General features: G+C 42.5%; 1 protein-coding gene across 1 annotated transcript in view; it reads left to right on the top strand.

The window, feature by feature from the left end:
* The window catches only part of Hhat (hedgehog acyltransferase), a 233,025-nt gene that overhangs the window by 26,985 nt on the left and 190,484 nt on the right, over positions 1-15,556 (top strand). Inside the window, exons 4-5 of the mRNA XM_070041440.1 lie at positions 5,995-6,108; positions 14,117-14,311. Coding sequence (XP_069897541.1) covers positions 5,995-6,108; positions 14,117-14,311 — 309 coding nt within the window. The remainder of the gene's footprint in view (positions 1-5,994; positions 6,109-14,116; positions 14,312-15,556) is intronic.

Below are 15,556 nucleotides of genomic sequence, written 5' to 3'. Positions count from 1 at the left end.
CACTGGACTCACTGGCCATGCAGAGGCGCTACGGTGCACACATGGTACTGTCTGTGCTGGTTCTCGTGGTGCTGTTCCCAGCCTGGTCACAGAAGACCTCACCTGTGCAGCATGCGAAAGATGTACCAGCATAGACTTTGCTATTTATAGAAAAAAAAATAAGTTTTATGAGTGGGGCCATTTGATCTTTAAGGAATTTTGGTTGGGAGAGACCGTGGTCTCTGGAAATTGTGAGCACGCAGATGATTTAGCTCACATTAGTTTAGAAGTAGCAAAACAGCTGTTGAAAGAAAAAGAAAACTCTTCCAGTAATTGCTCGATGAATCATCCGCTCGAGTTCATCCAGAGAGCAGTGTCCCTTCTGTGCAGAATTTCTGCAGAATTAGTCTTCTTTTGTGTTCCTTGTCTGGGAATTTTTAGGGCATTAAGGTGAGCTTGCTGTCTTTGAATGTGCAGGGAAACTCTTATAACTTCAAGAACCTTATAAAGGTTCTCTCTGATCACAGAGAAATGTTTACTCAGTGGTATTAGGAATTCAGTATCATCTCCAAGTACACAATAAGCAAGTAATGCTATTTGTGATGTGTTTACACAAAATGTCTAGTATTTGTGCTATGTTGTGTTTTTTGCAATGTGTTAGCTATGAGGGTAAGGAAGGTGGAAAATACATTCATTTCCCTGCTGTTTTTCCATGGAAAGACATGAATAAAATGCATAATGAAAAATACAGACTGGTTAGTATGTCATTTTCTATTTTGTCTTAAAGTACAAAAAGAAAAGTGTTTTTTGAAAGTGTCTGTCATAAACACTCATTGCCTGCATTATCCATTCATTGGATTTCCCTAGCTGGTGTTTGCTTCATGGGATAGATTTGTTTCAGAATAATATTCTTCAGTGTGAATTATTATGAAAAGTTAGAGCTGAATTCCAATCAGAAGAAATATTTTTCCTATAGTGTGTTAATTATGGCTTCATTGCAGTCAACAATAGAATCTATCCATCATTTTAAAAACAAAGAAAATGATTGCAAGGATTTACAGATATATCAGGATAATTGAAAGGGCTTCAGGAGTAACAAGAAGTGAGTTTCCAGAGTCACGAGGCAAATCAAGCTGCACTCTATTCACACAGATCTTGGCTTGGGAACCTGGTGCTAGGGTACATTCCCAAATGCTGCCACAGTAAGAAGCAAGAAGACCCTGGAATCCCCAGCATAGACACCATTCTTCCAGAAGCTTGGCCATTCGCAGACACATGAGCTGCAAGGAATTCTGGGATATGTAGTTCTTGAGTTTGTAACATCAGATGTATAGAAAGTCTTGTAGGGAAGAGTGGAGTAGTAATGGCGGAGCCCATTGGCAGCAGAGCCAATGCAGATACATGGTCTTGAGGAAAGGTTAAGATGGCTGCTTTTCTGCGACATTGCAGATAGCTTTATTGTGATAGCTTTATTGAATGTGATATTCCCCTTTGTTCAACCATATATTCACTATACTTCTTTCCTTTCTTTTGACTGGGTTGGGAGCTTGAACAGCTCAACTCTCTTACCCACAGCTATCTGCCTCCAGCAAATATTTGTTGTTTGCCCATATATTTACCTGACATACATACATTATGTTTCATATATGCCAGGCACTATTGCAATTGTTTTCTATGTTTTAGCTTGTTCTTTTTTGTCTTTGTTGTTGTTGGTCCTGCCACTTGGATTCGGGGCCTGGGGCGCTGCCCCTGAGCTTTTTAGCTCAAGGCTAGCACTCTGCCATTTTGAGCTACAGTGCCACTTCTGGCTTTCTGGTGGTTAATTGGAGATTAACAGGACTTGCCTGCCAGAGCTAGCTTCAAATCGTGATCCTCAGATCTCAGCCTCCTAAGTAGCTAGGTGACAGGCAGGAGCCACTGACACCCAGCTTGTTATTCTTACAATGACATCATTTCTTCCATGTTAGAAGATTGCATGTAAACCAGTATCTTAAAAATGGATAAGACCATTGTGTAATCTTTCTACTTTTCACACAGGGTTTGTTGACTACTATATACCGAATTATTGCCGGGCACAATGCTAAACATATGTGTAGACCAAATAGGAAGGAATCCATAGCTCAGTAACCTGTACCAAAGTACAATGTGGGAAGCGGCCAGCCTGGAGGTAGCTGTGGCATAACATGGAAGCATAGGCAAGGGGCACTGAATCCACACTGTGAACAGATGGCTTGGGTGGCATGATATGGCGGGGCGCTGGTGGCTCACGCCTGTAATCCTAGCTACTCAGCTGGCTGAGATCTGAGGATCACGGTTCAAAGCCAGCTCGGGCAGGAAAAGCTATGAAACTCCTTGCCAGTAAACCACAGAAAACCAGAAATGGTACTGTGGCTTAAGTGGTAGAGCACTAGCCTTGAACTGAAGAGCTGAGGGACAGTGCCCAGGCCCAGAGTTCAGGCCCCACAACCAATGAAAAAAAATGATTACTTTGGTGGTGTGAAAAGGGACAGAGCGGAAGGAATGTTTCACTAGGTAGAAAATGTACCTCAGATTGGGTCTAGCCTAGGGTATGGATAGAAACAAGACTTGTAGAGACTCCAGGATATTTTTGGTTAATGATTCATTGGTGTGCTGTGGGTGAGAACTCTTCTATGACCTTTCCTAGAATCTGTAATTGTCGAGATTTCTAGCCAATAGGAACGATCTATAGTGCCACTGTACCTATGGTAGCGCCATACTCTGACCTGTGCTCACTAGAAAGGACATGGTGCATTGTGGGGAATCCAGTTGAGTAATGTACTTGGCGTAACTGTTGTGGGTCAGGGTGAGTTTCCCTACTTGGGGCATTTTAATGGGTGCTTTGGGATTTTGCCTGACATTGGCACTTGTACACTATTTTAATTTAGTTGACCTCAGCTTTTTAGCCACAGGTTTATTGTCTTCAGCTGGAAAATAGGCTTCAAGCCTGTGGCTTCTTTAGAGTTGTCTGCAGGGAATACAAGAGAAAACCCAGAATCAGGTCTGTCTGCCTGTCATGAGAGTGGTACCCAAGCAAGGGGTCTGAGTAAGAGCGTGGATCTGGACAGGCTTAAGGCTGATTAGAATTCAGGGCTAGAAGGAGGAAATGTTTACACAGCAGTGAGTTGACAGCCTAAATCATCATTTGCCAGGGATTTTTTTTTAACTTTTAGGGCAATCATCACCTTTCTCTTAGCCAGGACTCAATCCAAGAGTGGATGAGCACAGTACTCTCTTAGTATTTCTCTCCTTTAGCTGGACACTCTTATTTGCACTCACTGGGAGGGATATTAGACATCATGCTACTTCAGCTCTTCACTTTACAAACAAGGAGTCTCAGAGTCAGATAGTTAAATGACTTAAGTTGTTTGCTTTTTTTTTTTTTTTTACTCCTTTCCTCTCCTGCCCCACCAGTTAAAAGGCTCTCTGAATAGATGGCATCTGTAGTACAGATTTCAGTGGAGGGTCTTACTCTTAGGGAACCATTTTTTTTCTCCTAGAGAGAAAGTATAGGCATGTGAATTAACTATAATAAAAGTCCTAGAATTGAAGAGAGTGGCTTACAGTGTGGTCAAGTTTGGGGCCTGCAAGCGAGAAGGGTCCACACCCGAATGGACGTTCAAATTGTACTGTCCATTGAACACTTACTTTGTGCATGCGGTTGGGCTGGCTTCCGTGGTTAAGGGGCCTTGGTGACACACCCTCTTGGTTGGAGATAGTTTAGTTAGAAGGTGGTGGTGTGGGGCAGAGGCCCCAAGGAAAAGGGCTGGTGCAATTAGAAACATCTCAGGGAACTTTTTCCTCTTTGATGCCCAGCTATGCCCTTGGTTCACTACAGACAAATGATTTGCTTTCCCAGTCTCCCAGTTAACTCTTTTGTAACATGAAGTTCAAAAACAAAACTATTTTATTCCAACTATGGAACATTCTGGAAGAGGTAAAATTATTGAGGCGGTAGCTGGTAGGGAGAGAGATATGAGCAGGTGGAGCAAAAGAAAGATTTTTAGATTAGTAAAACCACCTGTATGATACTGAGATATATATATGTATATACACACACATATATTTATATTTATCTAAACTCATGAGTGTCCTGACCAATTATGAGCCCTACTGTAAACTTTGGATGCTGGGTGACGATGTTTGATCCTAATTAGAACAATGGTACTAGTAGGGGATGGTAGGGGATGATGCCAGTGGAGGAGGGTACATGTGAAAGGAGAGGTGTATGGGAACTCAGTACTGTGTGCTCAGTTCTTCTGTGAACCCAAAATGGCTCTAGATGATCAAATCCATGAACTAAACAAAAAACCCCACCATATTCAGGATTGTTCTGAGGTTGTGTCTTTGGTCAGTGATAGTAGGATAAGGAAAGACTGGTCTCTCTCTGTAGAGAGATTGCCTTGCTGCTCCTTCCCTCCTTTGTTCTTGGTTTTCAGATCATCTTAATTGTGGATGAGGTGGAGTGGGTATTGTGGGTCTTGTAGACTTCTAGGTCCTTAAGGATGAAGAATTCTTTTATGGGTTCCCACATCGTCTGGAATAAAACACTGCTCTGTGTAGGGGAGAGAGGCAGTTGAAAAACACCAGGCCCAGAAAGTCTCAATTCCCCAGACCTCAGACTTCTCAGTGTTGCCTGGTTGCTGATCACATGGCTCAGAAGTAACAACCATGTTTGTTAACTTATTGAGTCCAGTAAATTCTTATGTGTAGGTACTCAGAACATTCAGTAGTGACGAAGATGATGATGGTGCTGGGGATGAAGGTTATGCATCATGTTCAAGGTAATGATGGCTAGGATGTAGATAGATTGGTGGTATGTTTGTGTAAATCCATGCTAAATCTCTAAGATTTGGCTGTTTGGCTTACTTCCTCTGTTCTTATAGTCTGGTATGAATCAACATTGGGTACACACACATACACACACACACACACACACACACACACACACACGTATATTCTCCGGAAAACAAACATTTGTAACTAGTATGAAATTGTCCCTTCATTCTCAGATTCAGAAAGCATTTTTTCCCTCCCTCTAAATCCATTTAAGTGGCTACAAGTTGCATTTGCAGAGATTGGTAAGATGTTCCCTGTCAGTTGTCATTGGAGGATTCCTTCCTCTCCCACACAATTCTGCTAGAAAATTCTGATTTAGTCATGGCGGTACCAAGCTGTTCAATTGGCTAAGCTTGCATTACCCACTTAAGGGTGGCTCCTGTCTGTGTTTCTGCTCTCTGTGCTCAACGTGGCTGCCCTGACCATGTCTGGCACTTCTGAGAAAGCAGGGCTGTGAGATGTGGGTCTCCGGGTGCCGTGATGTCCACTCCTGCCTTCCCCAGCCAGAGCCACACACAGCCATGGCGTCTGATATCAATATAGGCAAAAAACACTCCATGGATACAGGGCTTCACCCAGGGGACAGGTGGTGTACCTCTCATTCCTTCACCATAAATCTATATGCAAATTTGTTAATTTCTCTATCCATATAATTACCCTGCTGCTTACTTAAAAGTAATGAACAGGATTTACCTTTAAGTGATGTCATTAATATCCAACTTGCATTTCTCTTCTTATTGAAGTGAAAAGAACGAGTTTTGGTATCTAACAGAGATATCTCCAGTTCAGTGCTCGTACCATCCGTTACCTTGGGGAAATCAGTTGATGCCTTTCAGCCTTGTTCCATCTTTTACAAAATGGAATAAGGATACTTTCTATCCCATGTAGGACCCTGGAGAAATCCACTTTAGGGAAGACACAACTACGCAGAAAGTACAGAGTGGGCTTGGGAAATGGCAGGGAAGACCAGACCAGCTGGAGGGAGTAGTTCTGGGTGTGTTGGGAGGAAAGAATAGAAATGGTTATATGCTATTGTTACAGAAGTTAGCGTCACAAGGCCTCATTTCTAGCTGTGCTATTAAGTGGGGTTTGTGTTCCATCTCAGACATATACTCAAGTCCCTCTGATAATATCAGTTCTTGTTTTGATCTTTTTTAGGACCCGACTGATTTTGAATGGAGCTTCTGGATGGAATGGGGAAAGCAGAGGCTGCTGTGGCTTTTCCTTGGGCATATGACAGTGTCTCAGTTGGCCATGCTGCTCGTAAGGAAGGTATGAGTCCGTGTGGCATGTCCCTTTAAGAAAAGAGAGTTCTTAGCATAAGTATTAGCCTTGAGAACCTGACAAAAGTTGGCAGTGGTCGACAGGACATTTAAGATGGAGGTGTCTTACATGTTCATCCTTTATTCAGGTTCTTGTTTAAGCCATTGAAAAATATGATAATTTTAGCATGACAGTAACTTCCAAAGGTTTACTCTAAGGTCATCCCTGGTCAAACAATCCAGTAGAGACAAATTATGTGGTTTTTTTTTTTTTTTGTTCACAAGTTTAGAAGAACAGGAATAGTTTTATTTGGATATAGGGATAATTTTAATCATGTGTGCTACTGTGGCTGTTTGAGGGCCTAATTCCCGTTGTGTTTTTTATTCTCTTACCTCAGCCTGGGCGAGACAGTAATGGATTCATTGAAGTAGAAATTTGCTTTTTTCTTCCTGCTCCCCATCCCTTCTTTTCAAATGGTTTGTAGCTGATGTTCATGAAGAGAGTGAATACTTAGACTATGTTGCTGATGGAAGGAAATCCTATCTAAGAAAGTGCATTTTTTTTTTTTTTTTGTCTGTTGTGGTGCTTGAACTCTGGGCCTGGGCGCTGTCCCTCAGCTCTTCAGCTTAAGGCTAGTGTTCTACCAGTTGACCCACACTGCCACTTCTGGCTTTTTTTTTTTTTTTTTTTTTTGCTTATGTGGTGCTGAGGAATCGAACCCAGGGCCTCATGTATGCAAGGCAAGCACTCTACCACTGAGCCACCTTCCCAGCCCTGAAAGTGCATTTCTTTCCAGAGCTGTGTCATACCATCCTTTGGGTTCTCTGCTGGAAAAGTAGAATCAAATCTCAGTAATGCCTTTTAATTGTATCCTCTAGTGTTATAGGACAGTACTGTATCATACCTCTGCGACGTAGTAGTGACTGTGCTTATCAAAGCTGTTTTTAATGGTGTTACTCAAGAATGTTTTCCTTTTAGATGATGATTGAGGAGCTAATAAAAGAAATGATACCAAGTACCACCACAGTAACAGAATCTTGAATTTTTCTAGGGTTTTGGTTTTTTTTCTTCCTAAATCTTTTTTTTCCTTTTTATCAATGGAATATGCCAGATGTCTCTAGTTTTGTTCAGATGACTGCACAACCTGGAAAAGTAGTTTCTGCTATTGATATATAACATGCTGCTACTATTGGTATTTTTGTATAAATATACATATGAATAAATATAAAGATAAATATATACATGTGTAAAAAAGTGGATATTTGCAAAGTGATTTCACAGAAGGTTGAATTGTGACCTCTTCTCAGAATTAGCTCCCACGGGACCTGAGAACTTGCCAGGAAGATGCTGTGTATCTAGGAGCTGGCTTTTGTCCAGGATCCTCTGATAGTTTCTTCTTGCTTCTGTTAATTCCTAATGTGAAAAAGTAAGTCTGTGCCTGAAATGTATCAAGTGAAAACAAAATGCAACTGAACTTACTTGGAAGTCAACACAAGAAACATGTTGGTTCTTTCCAAGGCTTATGGAAGTGGAGAAACAAAAAGCCCCTGGGGCAAGAGACCAGGAAGTAAGACTAAGGAATGAGATGTCACTAGAGATGTGCACATAACTTGGGCCATTTATTTTTCAGCTCTCTTCTGAGGGTTGTTAATTTCTGAGCTTACTTTTCATCCTGGAAGAAGGAAGTCTTTCTATTGTGCTACCTTTCTTTAAATAAACTATTGATTGCCTTTTTATATCCAACTTTTTATATCCAAGTTCTGGATCCTGTTTTCTAAAGTGGCAGCTTAATAAAATATTAGATGCTATCAGATCTGAATATATTTAAAAAATTTAATGTAACTTTTCTAAGCAGACCTAATAATAAATAATACATTTAAAAATTATTTCAAAACTGGGAATGGGTATATTTACCTCAACTATCATTTTAATGTTTATTTCCTCCCACACATTACTGTTTAATTTTCTTTTCAAAGTTTCCGATTTTCTAGAAATTTAGCATTTTTCTTCCAACATAAAGCTCTTCTGCCCATAGGCAAATGATTTTTTTTTTTTGTCGGTCGTGGAGCTTGAACTCTAGGCCTCAGCTCTTCAGCTTAAGGCTCGCACTCTACCGCTTGAGCCACAGCACCACTTCCAGTTTTCTGGTGGTTTATTGAAGATCAGAGTCTCATGGACTATCCTGTCTCAGATCTCAGCCTCCTGAGATTATAGGCTAGGATTACAGGCATGAGCCACCAGCACCTGGCAGGCAAATGATTTAATACCCCTAAGTTTAGGGGAAAAATGTTCAAATTCATTAATAATCAACAAATACATCCTAGAACTACCATAATCGATCATTGATACTTTTCTAGTTTGGCAAAACCAAACCAAAATACCCTAAAGATACCAAATATTGGTATCTTACCCAGAGCAAGGGAGTATCAATTGGCTTCCTTTCCCCTGGAATGTATTACCTAGTAAAATCAGAGGTGCCCACCCACAGCCACCAGTGCTAATCCTGACCTACTCCCTGGAGACTCTTCAGGGGATATGAACTAGCATGTTCACTGCAGTGGTGTTCATCATAGAAAGATTCAGTAGCAACTCAAATGTCTATTACATGAAAATGGATGAATTATAGAGTATTTATCTCATGAAGTAGAATGATTTCTAGCCTATAATGATCAGCATGGATGAATGTCTGAGTCATAACCATGTGCAAATACAAGAAATCAGATGGGATTCCATGTATAGAAAGCGCAGGAATGTACAAACTGAATGGTACATTAAAACGTGCAAAGTCCAGTGTTAAATGGGGCTTAGATATGGCTTATGTGTGGCCCCCAAGTGGTTATGTGTTGGATGGTTGCTCCCCAGTATGGCCATGTCTCACCATTTAGTTTGCTTATTGCTTCGAGCTCACTCAGCCTTCTTCTGTCTGAGGAGGTAGCACTAAGAATCTTTAGGAGGACTGGTTTTGGGACTTCCTCGAGAATTCCAAAATCTGCCTATTACATAAAATGGTGTTGGAGGTATCCACAACCTACATAGATCTTCTCATATAATTTAAGTATTCTATAAAGGTCTTATAAGACTTAATACAGTGCAGATGCTAAATAAATAGTTGTACTGTTCAGGGAATGATGATAAGAAAAAAAATGTCTGTGCATGTTCAGTATAGGTGCAATTCTTTTATGTTTGGTTGAATCCATGGATAAGGAGCCTTCAAAATATGGAGGGCTGACTGTATTTGAAGTATTTAAGAGCCCTTGGGTGAATGATAATTTTGCTACTCAAAAGATCTGTACACTCACGCAAGGGACTTCATGTCTTTGAGCCTGGCTCTCTGTCAGGCAATGGGGATGGTGCTCTGGCTTGTTGGCATCGTGGAGGATGTGTGATAAGCAGTGTCATTCAAGATTATGCTTTCATGTGATGAGAGCCCAGTGCTTGGTGGCTGTTGGTGTTGTCTGCTGGCATTTGCTCCTTGGAGGAGGGACCTCCATGGTGTTCAAGGAAGGAGGTGATTGTCTTGAAATTCCACACTTCTTAAGGTCAGAGGCCACGTCCGGTCATCCAGCAAATGCTTTCTTTTGAAGCTATTTCAAGCTGGTTCTGGTGGAAAGGATTAGGGTATAGCACCCCTTCCTTTATAGGGACTCACACGGTTCAGTGAGAAGTTAGAGGGGAATTCAGATACCAGTCATTCAGCTATGCCTGAGATGGTGTTGGGGCTGGGCTGGCTGCAATGGGTGCTTGGGACCAACGAGTATGCAACATTGGCCATGCTGGTGTCAGGACAGGCACCTACAAAGGAAGCTTTGGAGCTATGGTTGGAAGGAAATTCAGTTCCTGTGTCTTGATATCAGGTATGGGCAGATAGGAGGCCGTGTCTTTTTCTCTGCAGAGCATGACTTATCCATTGTCTGCAGGATGGATTCTTTGCATTTTGCTCAGAATGAGGCAGAGTGAGCTCCCAGTCCGCTCCCTCGTTGTGTGTCTCATCTCCTGTGTGACCATAGGCTTCATTGGTGTGACATCTGCTTGTGGCTGGCGCACAGGGCTTTCTTTGTCTACCTCTTCTTGGCCTTCTTGTAAGAAGAAACCACAGCTTTGGCCCCATTAGCTGTGGCCTTTCAGCACCTGGGTGTTCCAGGTGGCCTTCATTTGGAGAGTTGTTTTTGGTCCCTATTCAGGGTGGAAGATTTGGGTCACAGTTGTCTTTTATTTCCCTGTTCTCTGAGGCATCATAGGCCATGGCCAGTGCTGGGGAGGGACAGGCTTTAATGGTTCTTGCTGGCATAACCAGAATCCCTGAAAGATGCTACCACTCTGCATCTAAAATCTAAGCTCAGGTCTCCCTTTGCTCACACTTCCTCCCCTACTGAGAGGCAGGCTACTTTCAAAAGCATATAGTTTCTTCTTTTATTTTTCCTTTTGGTCCTGACAAGTAGTAAAACTTTCCACTGAGCTCACTGATTGAGGTTAAATGCCTTTCCTCCAGACAGGACTCATGCTCTGGGCTTTGGGGGGACGGGACTCAATGAAGAACCAGAGCTCTGAGAGAGGAGGCTGTGGGTTTGTTAGGATTGGGCTGTGTGTGGTTGGGTTGTCTCCTTTCTTGGACACTTCTGTGGCCTTGACACCACCTGAGACGCACTGTTCTGTGCCCTAAGAACTAAAAATACCCCTGTGTGAACTTTTGAGAAGGCTAGCCTGGTGTGGGGGTGGAGGGTGGGACTCTGTTGACTACAGAGTGGTTTTCACTGGATCCCTGGCTGTAGAAGCTGCAGCATTGGCACCTGCCACATGCTCAGCTCCCCATGGCACGGTGTACAGAGGACTGAGAAGCTTGGTCCCCTGTGAGGCCATGGTGAACAGCACTCTCTTGCACTGATGGTTCTCCCAGAATCCGACTTTTCTCTCCATTGTATCTGGCTAAGCAGACAAAAAATCCCTTGATAGATGATATCCTTTTGTTTTTCTTTGTGCTCCGGAATAGCTGTCTAGAATGCAGTTTTTTTGGACTCTAGGAGAGAGTGGGTGTTTCTCCCCAGTTTTCTTGGGGAAAACACATTACACACATACATATATATACACACATCTATCAACTGCATATATATATATATGTATATATATGTATATATATATATTTCAACAGCAGCTACAATTGATAGTGTAGTATGTTCTAAGCTATACCATGTATAAGAGTATCGATTGAATACTAAAGAGACAAATGTGCTTCCTCACGGTGGGGACCACATTTCTGTCATACTAGTTGAGGACAAGGCTTAGGTCATGGATCTTTCTATGTCAGAATTTTAATGACATTTTGGGGATTGGATTCTAGTAGTATTTTTGTGGACACATAAAGAATTTTGGGGGATTGTAATTCACACAACAGTTCTGCATAGGGGATTCTTTTTGTGTTCTTCAAATCTTTTCATTTCCTGTCCACCATGAGGTGTATAGTTCCCCATTGCAAGTCTGGAGATGAGTGACTGGTATAAAGGTTAGTGGAGAGCATGGGGTTAATGTTAGAATATTTCTATCATGTCTTAGAACTTCCTCCAGGACCGTCTTCCTGTTCTGTTTGGCAGGAGGAAGTCAGCAGGGAATGAGAATATGGAGCACATTTGTCTTCTGAGTAGCTTTTGAAACCATTATTAAAGTCATCGCAGAATCTCTCATGCCAATAGGGCTTGTACGGAACATTATGAAGTATTTCCTTAAAGGTTCTTCCAGCTGTTTTCCAAGTCGAGGTAACTTCCGTCTGTGGTTAAACTCCAAATGGATCCCAGTGAACAGGCTTTTTCCAAATGGATCAAATAGCACTTAAAGTGTAACTGCATCTTCGCATATGCACGTAACCATGCAAGCATGGAAAAGAATTCCAGCAGTCAATGCTGTAGGTCATAGTAAAAAGAACCTTCTTTCTTTTTCATTTGTTAAAGTGATGTCCTAAAATAGTCTTTGGCAAACTTGTTCCTGAAAATTGGCCTCTTCCCAGAGGTGAGCCAGTGGAGGAAAATGTGAAGCAAATTTATGTGGTTGTTTTCTGTGGGTAGTAGGATGGAAACATGGTAAAAAGATGAACGTCACATTTCTCTGGTTTTCTTGGAACTTAAAAGTGGCTGACATAGTCTCGCACTTAACAAGTTCTCTTTGGGCTGGAGTGCAGATGTGGGGACAATCAGTTCCGAAGCAACATTTTGGGAGAGTTAACTTCTAAGGATGAGATTTACAATTTCCACTCCACTGCTGTCTTTCCTTGCTTGACTTTATTTTTATTTTTATTTATTTTTGTATCAGTAGTGGGGTGTGAACTCAGTGTCTCACTCTCTCACTTGATTTTTTCATTCAAGGCTTTTCATTCTACCACGTGAGCCACATCTCCACATTTGGCTTTTGTTGTTGTTGTTAATTGGAGATGAGCAATGTTCAGATTTATCTGCCTAGGCTAGGGAATCCTTTGTTCCAAGATCCTCAGATCTCAGCCTCTTGATTTGTTAGGATAACAGGTGTGAGTTGCCAGCATCTGGCTCAAGACATCTTGTTTTTATAGGAGGACCTAAATTCATGAAGTCCCTACTCCTCAACTCTGTATATATTTCTGCAAAACACATTGTAAAATGCATGTCTGTGAGATGTTGTGTTTTCTTAAGGATAACTACCAGTGTGTTGAGGAGCCCCTGATGTGTGTTTATCCTGTTCTAAGTATTTCATAGGTGTGGCGTATTTTATCTTCATAACCTCATGAAGTAGATATACTACACATAAAATTCTTACTCCAATTTTATATATAAAGAATTGGAAGCACTGGGAGATCCAGTAGCTTGCCTTAGGCTATACAGTCAGTACCTGACCTCTTCCTACCCGCAAATACCCAGAGAAACTAAAAGACTGTCACTAGATATTTAACTTTGAATCTGTGGTCCAGACTTTGGAGAGCCCTTTGGGGTATTATATTTGGAATTTTAGATCCCAGGTCCAAACTCCAGGAGTTCTCTATGTCAGTTCTGGCAACTCACTGCCAATGCCAAAGAAAGACACGGTGAAGGGAAGAGGAAGGGGATTTATTACATACCATCTATGGGAATATAGCAGCACTTCAGTACCCCTTCAGCCATCTTTGCATAAAGATGAAAGCTTTAGCTTAAAGTAGGCAGGGAACTGGGATCCAGGGGCAAAAGGTATGTGTAGTTAAAACACTTCCAGTCACAGGTTGGGCTTGGCTGACCATTATCTTGTCTCTGGAAGGGCCTGGAGAAGTTGTTCTTGCTTTGTGGCTTGAGGGGAGCAGGCACAAGTCACTGTTGTCTGGCCTGACACAGTGGCCTGGTAGACAGTCTGATCTGAGAGGTTGGCTCTTCTCTTCCTTTTCGACAAGATGATAAGCAGGCATTGCCTGTCTGAAGGGTGTTTATCCTCTCCGGCCTTCTGTTACAAGATTCTTGGCAAAGCCTGTTTTTCCTGGAGCTCAAGGTCATTTGCCAAGTGAATGTAGGTGAGAATGACTCTGGTCAGGGGACGCTGACGCAAAGTGATGTCGCAGTGTCTAGCCTTTATCCTGCTTTTAATTCATCTGTGGGCCTAAGTAAGGCACCGGTGCTTCTTGCCAAAGCGGCTTTTAAGCTCCTCTTAAGTGTGGGTGGCCCGTTGTTCTCATGGAGGCTCCTCAGCCGTGTGCACGGTGCCTTCCCCTTGCCTTCATCTCTGAAGGATGGTGCCCGTGGGGTGTGACTGTCCAGATTGGGGTTGTTTCTCCAGTCTGTGGGGTCTGTAATATCTGTTGAGAATGCAGCCTGGCATCCCATTGTTGTGAGGCTCAGTGGTTTGAGTAGCTCTGGCTGCAGGCAGGAAAGGGAGACTTGCTTCTGGGTGGTTCTGGGGGATTCTGGAGGATTCTGGGAGGTGCAGAGTGCTGACCTCCCTGGTTATTGGGTTAGTAGAGATCCTCTTCTTCCCTATGCCCATGGATTCACCTCTTTCTCTGTCTCCTGCCCCGCTTTGCTCCTCTCTCTGTCTACAGCACAGACCCTGGATCCTCACGGCCTATGGAATGTGGGCCTGCTGGTACGTGCTGGGGGCGCCAGGCGTGGCCATGGTTTTTCTCCACACCGTCATCGCCTTCTGCGTGGCCCAGTTCCGGTCACTGCTCCTGTCCTGGCTCTGTTCTCTCCTCCTGCTCTCCACCCTGAGGCTGCAAGGTGTGGAGGAAGTGAAGGTAAGTGTCTTCCTCTTACACTTAGACTGAGTTTCTCTTGGATGCCCGTAGATGTCTTTATTTTCAGACAGGAAGCAATCCAAGATACTCAATGGGGCTCCAGGTAGAGGCAATAGAGGGTCAACTGAAAAAAATAAAAAGGTCCTGCGGTGTCCTGTAATCTTGTCTGATCTCTGTGAGGTTGTCTAGGGTTGGCTGAACTTTTGCTTCCAGCTTGTGTAGGCATGAGAGTGTCAGGTGTCGTGAGTGGAGAGTGAGGAATGAGGGTTAAAGAGAAGAACAGTTCTGTATTTCATTAAAACCAAAACACATCTACAAGCGTTCTACAAGTTTTAAGGGGTGGTCTCGGGACATAATCTCAGGTCATCTATTGCCCGCAGCAATTCCAAGACAGGTGAGGCAAGTGATTTTTATCCTTCTTACTTGATGTAAAGATTTGTTCATTATCTACTGATACAGGTGGTCATAGGAGCTCCTCATATTTAGAAAGTGGAAATAATGTGCTTTGGCCCAAAGGGCCCAATCCAAGCTTCTGGTTTTTTGTTTCTTTTGTTTTTCTTTTGAAACGACAGCATCTTGACAGACTCAAATATTTACCAATTGTTTGTGCTAAGGGAAGAAGACATTAGGCCAAACCACACTTCAATATGGTTGTGGTTACATTAGTAAAGCTGAAGTTTACCTTCTTGTATTAACTAAAGTATGGCAGATTCATCAGAGAATTCAAATGGTGAAATTCCTTAGAAAGGCTAAGTCACAGTACAGCAAAATAAACACCAGGAAACGAGCACTTGAAAGAGGGAGAGGGGTATGGGGGGGAGCAGATGAATGAAGAGAGGAAGTGGGGAGAATCAAGTCATAAAATTCAATGCATATCCTACAAAATTAAGAAAACTGAGGGAAAGGGTAGGGTTGGGTTGGTATGGGGAATAATGATGAAAGTATGATAGTGCATTTTTGTTGTTGTTGTTGGTCATGAGGCTTGAACTCTGGGCCTGGGTGCAGTCCCTCAGCTCTTCAACTCAAGGCTAGTGCTCTACCACTTGAGCCACAGTGCCACTTCTGGTCTTTTCTGTTTATGTGATGCTGAGGAATCAAACCCAGGGCCTCATGCATGCAAGGCAAGCACTCTACCACTGAGCCACCTTCCCAGCCCTGATAATGCATCTTGATCAAGATGCTTTATATTCATGTACTGCATTGTTGAATGGCAACTCTGTTATACAACTACTTAAAGATAATAAA

Source organism: Dipodomys merriami, unplaced genomic scaffold (genome assembly GCF_024711535.1).
Source record: "Dipodomys merriami isolate MVZ:Mamm:240054 unplaced genomic scaffold, mDipMer1.0.p SCAF_31, whole genome shotgun sequence".
Classification (NCBI taxonomy): domain Eukaryota; kingdom Metazoa; phylum Chordata; class Mammalia; order Rodentia; family Heteromyidae; genus Dipodomys; species Dipodomys merriami.
The sequence above is the reverse complement of the archived record's forward strand: the minus strand, read 5'-3'. Positions and strand labels throughout refer to the sequence as shown.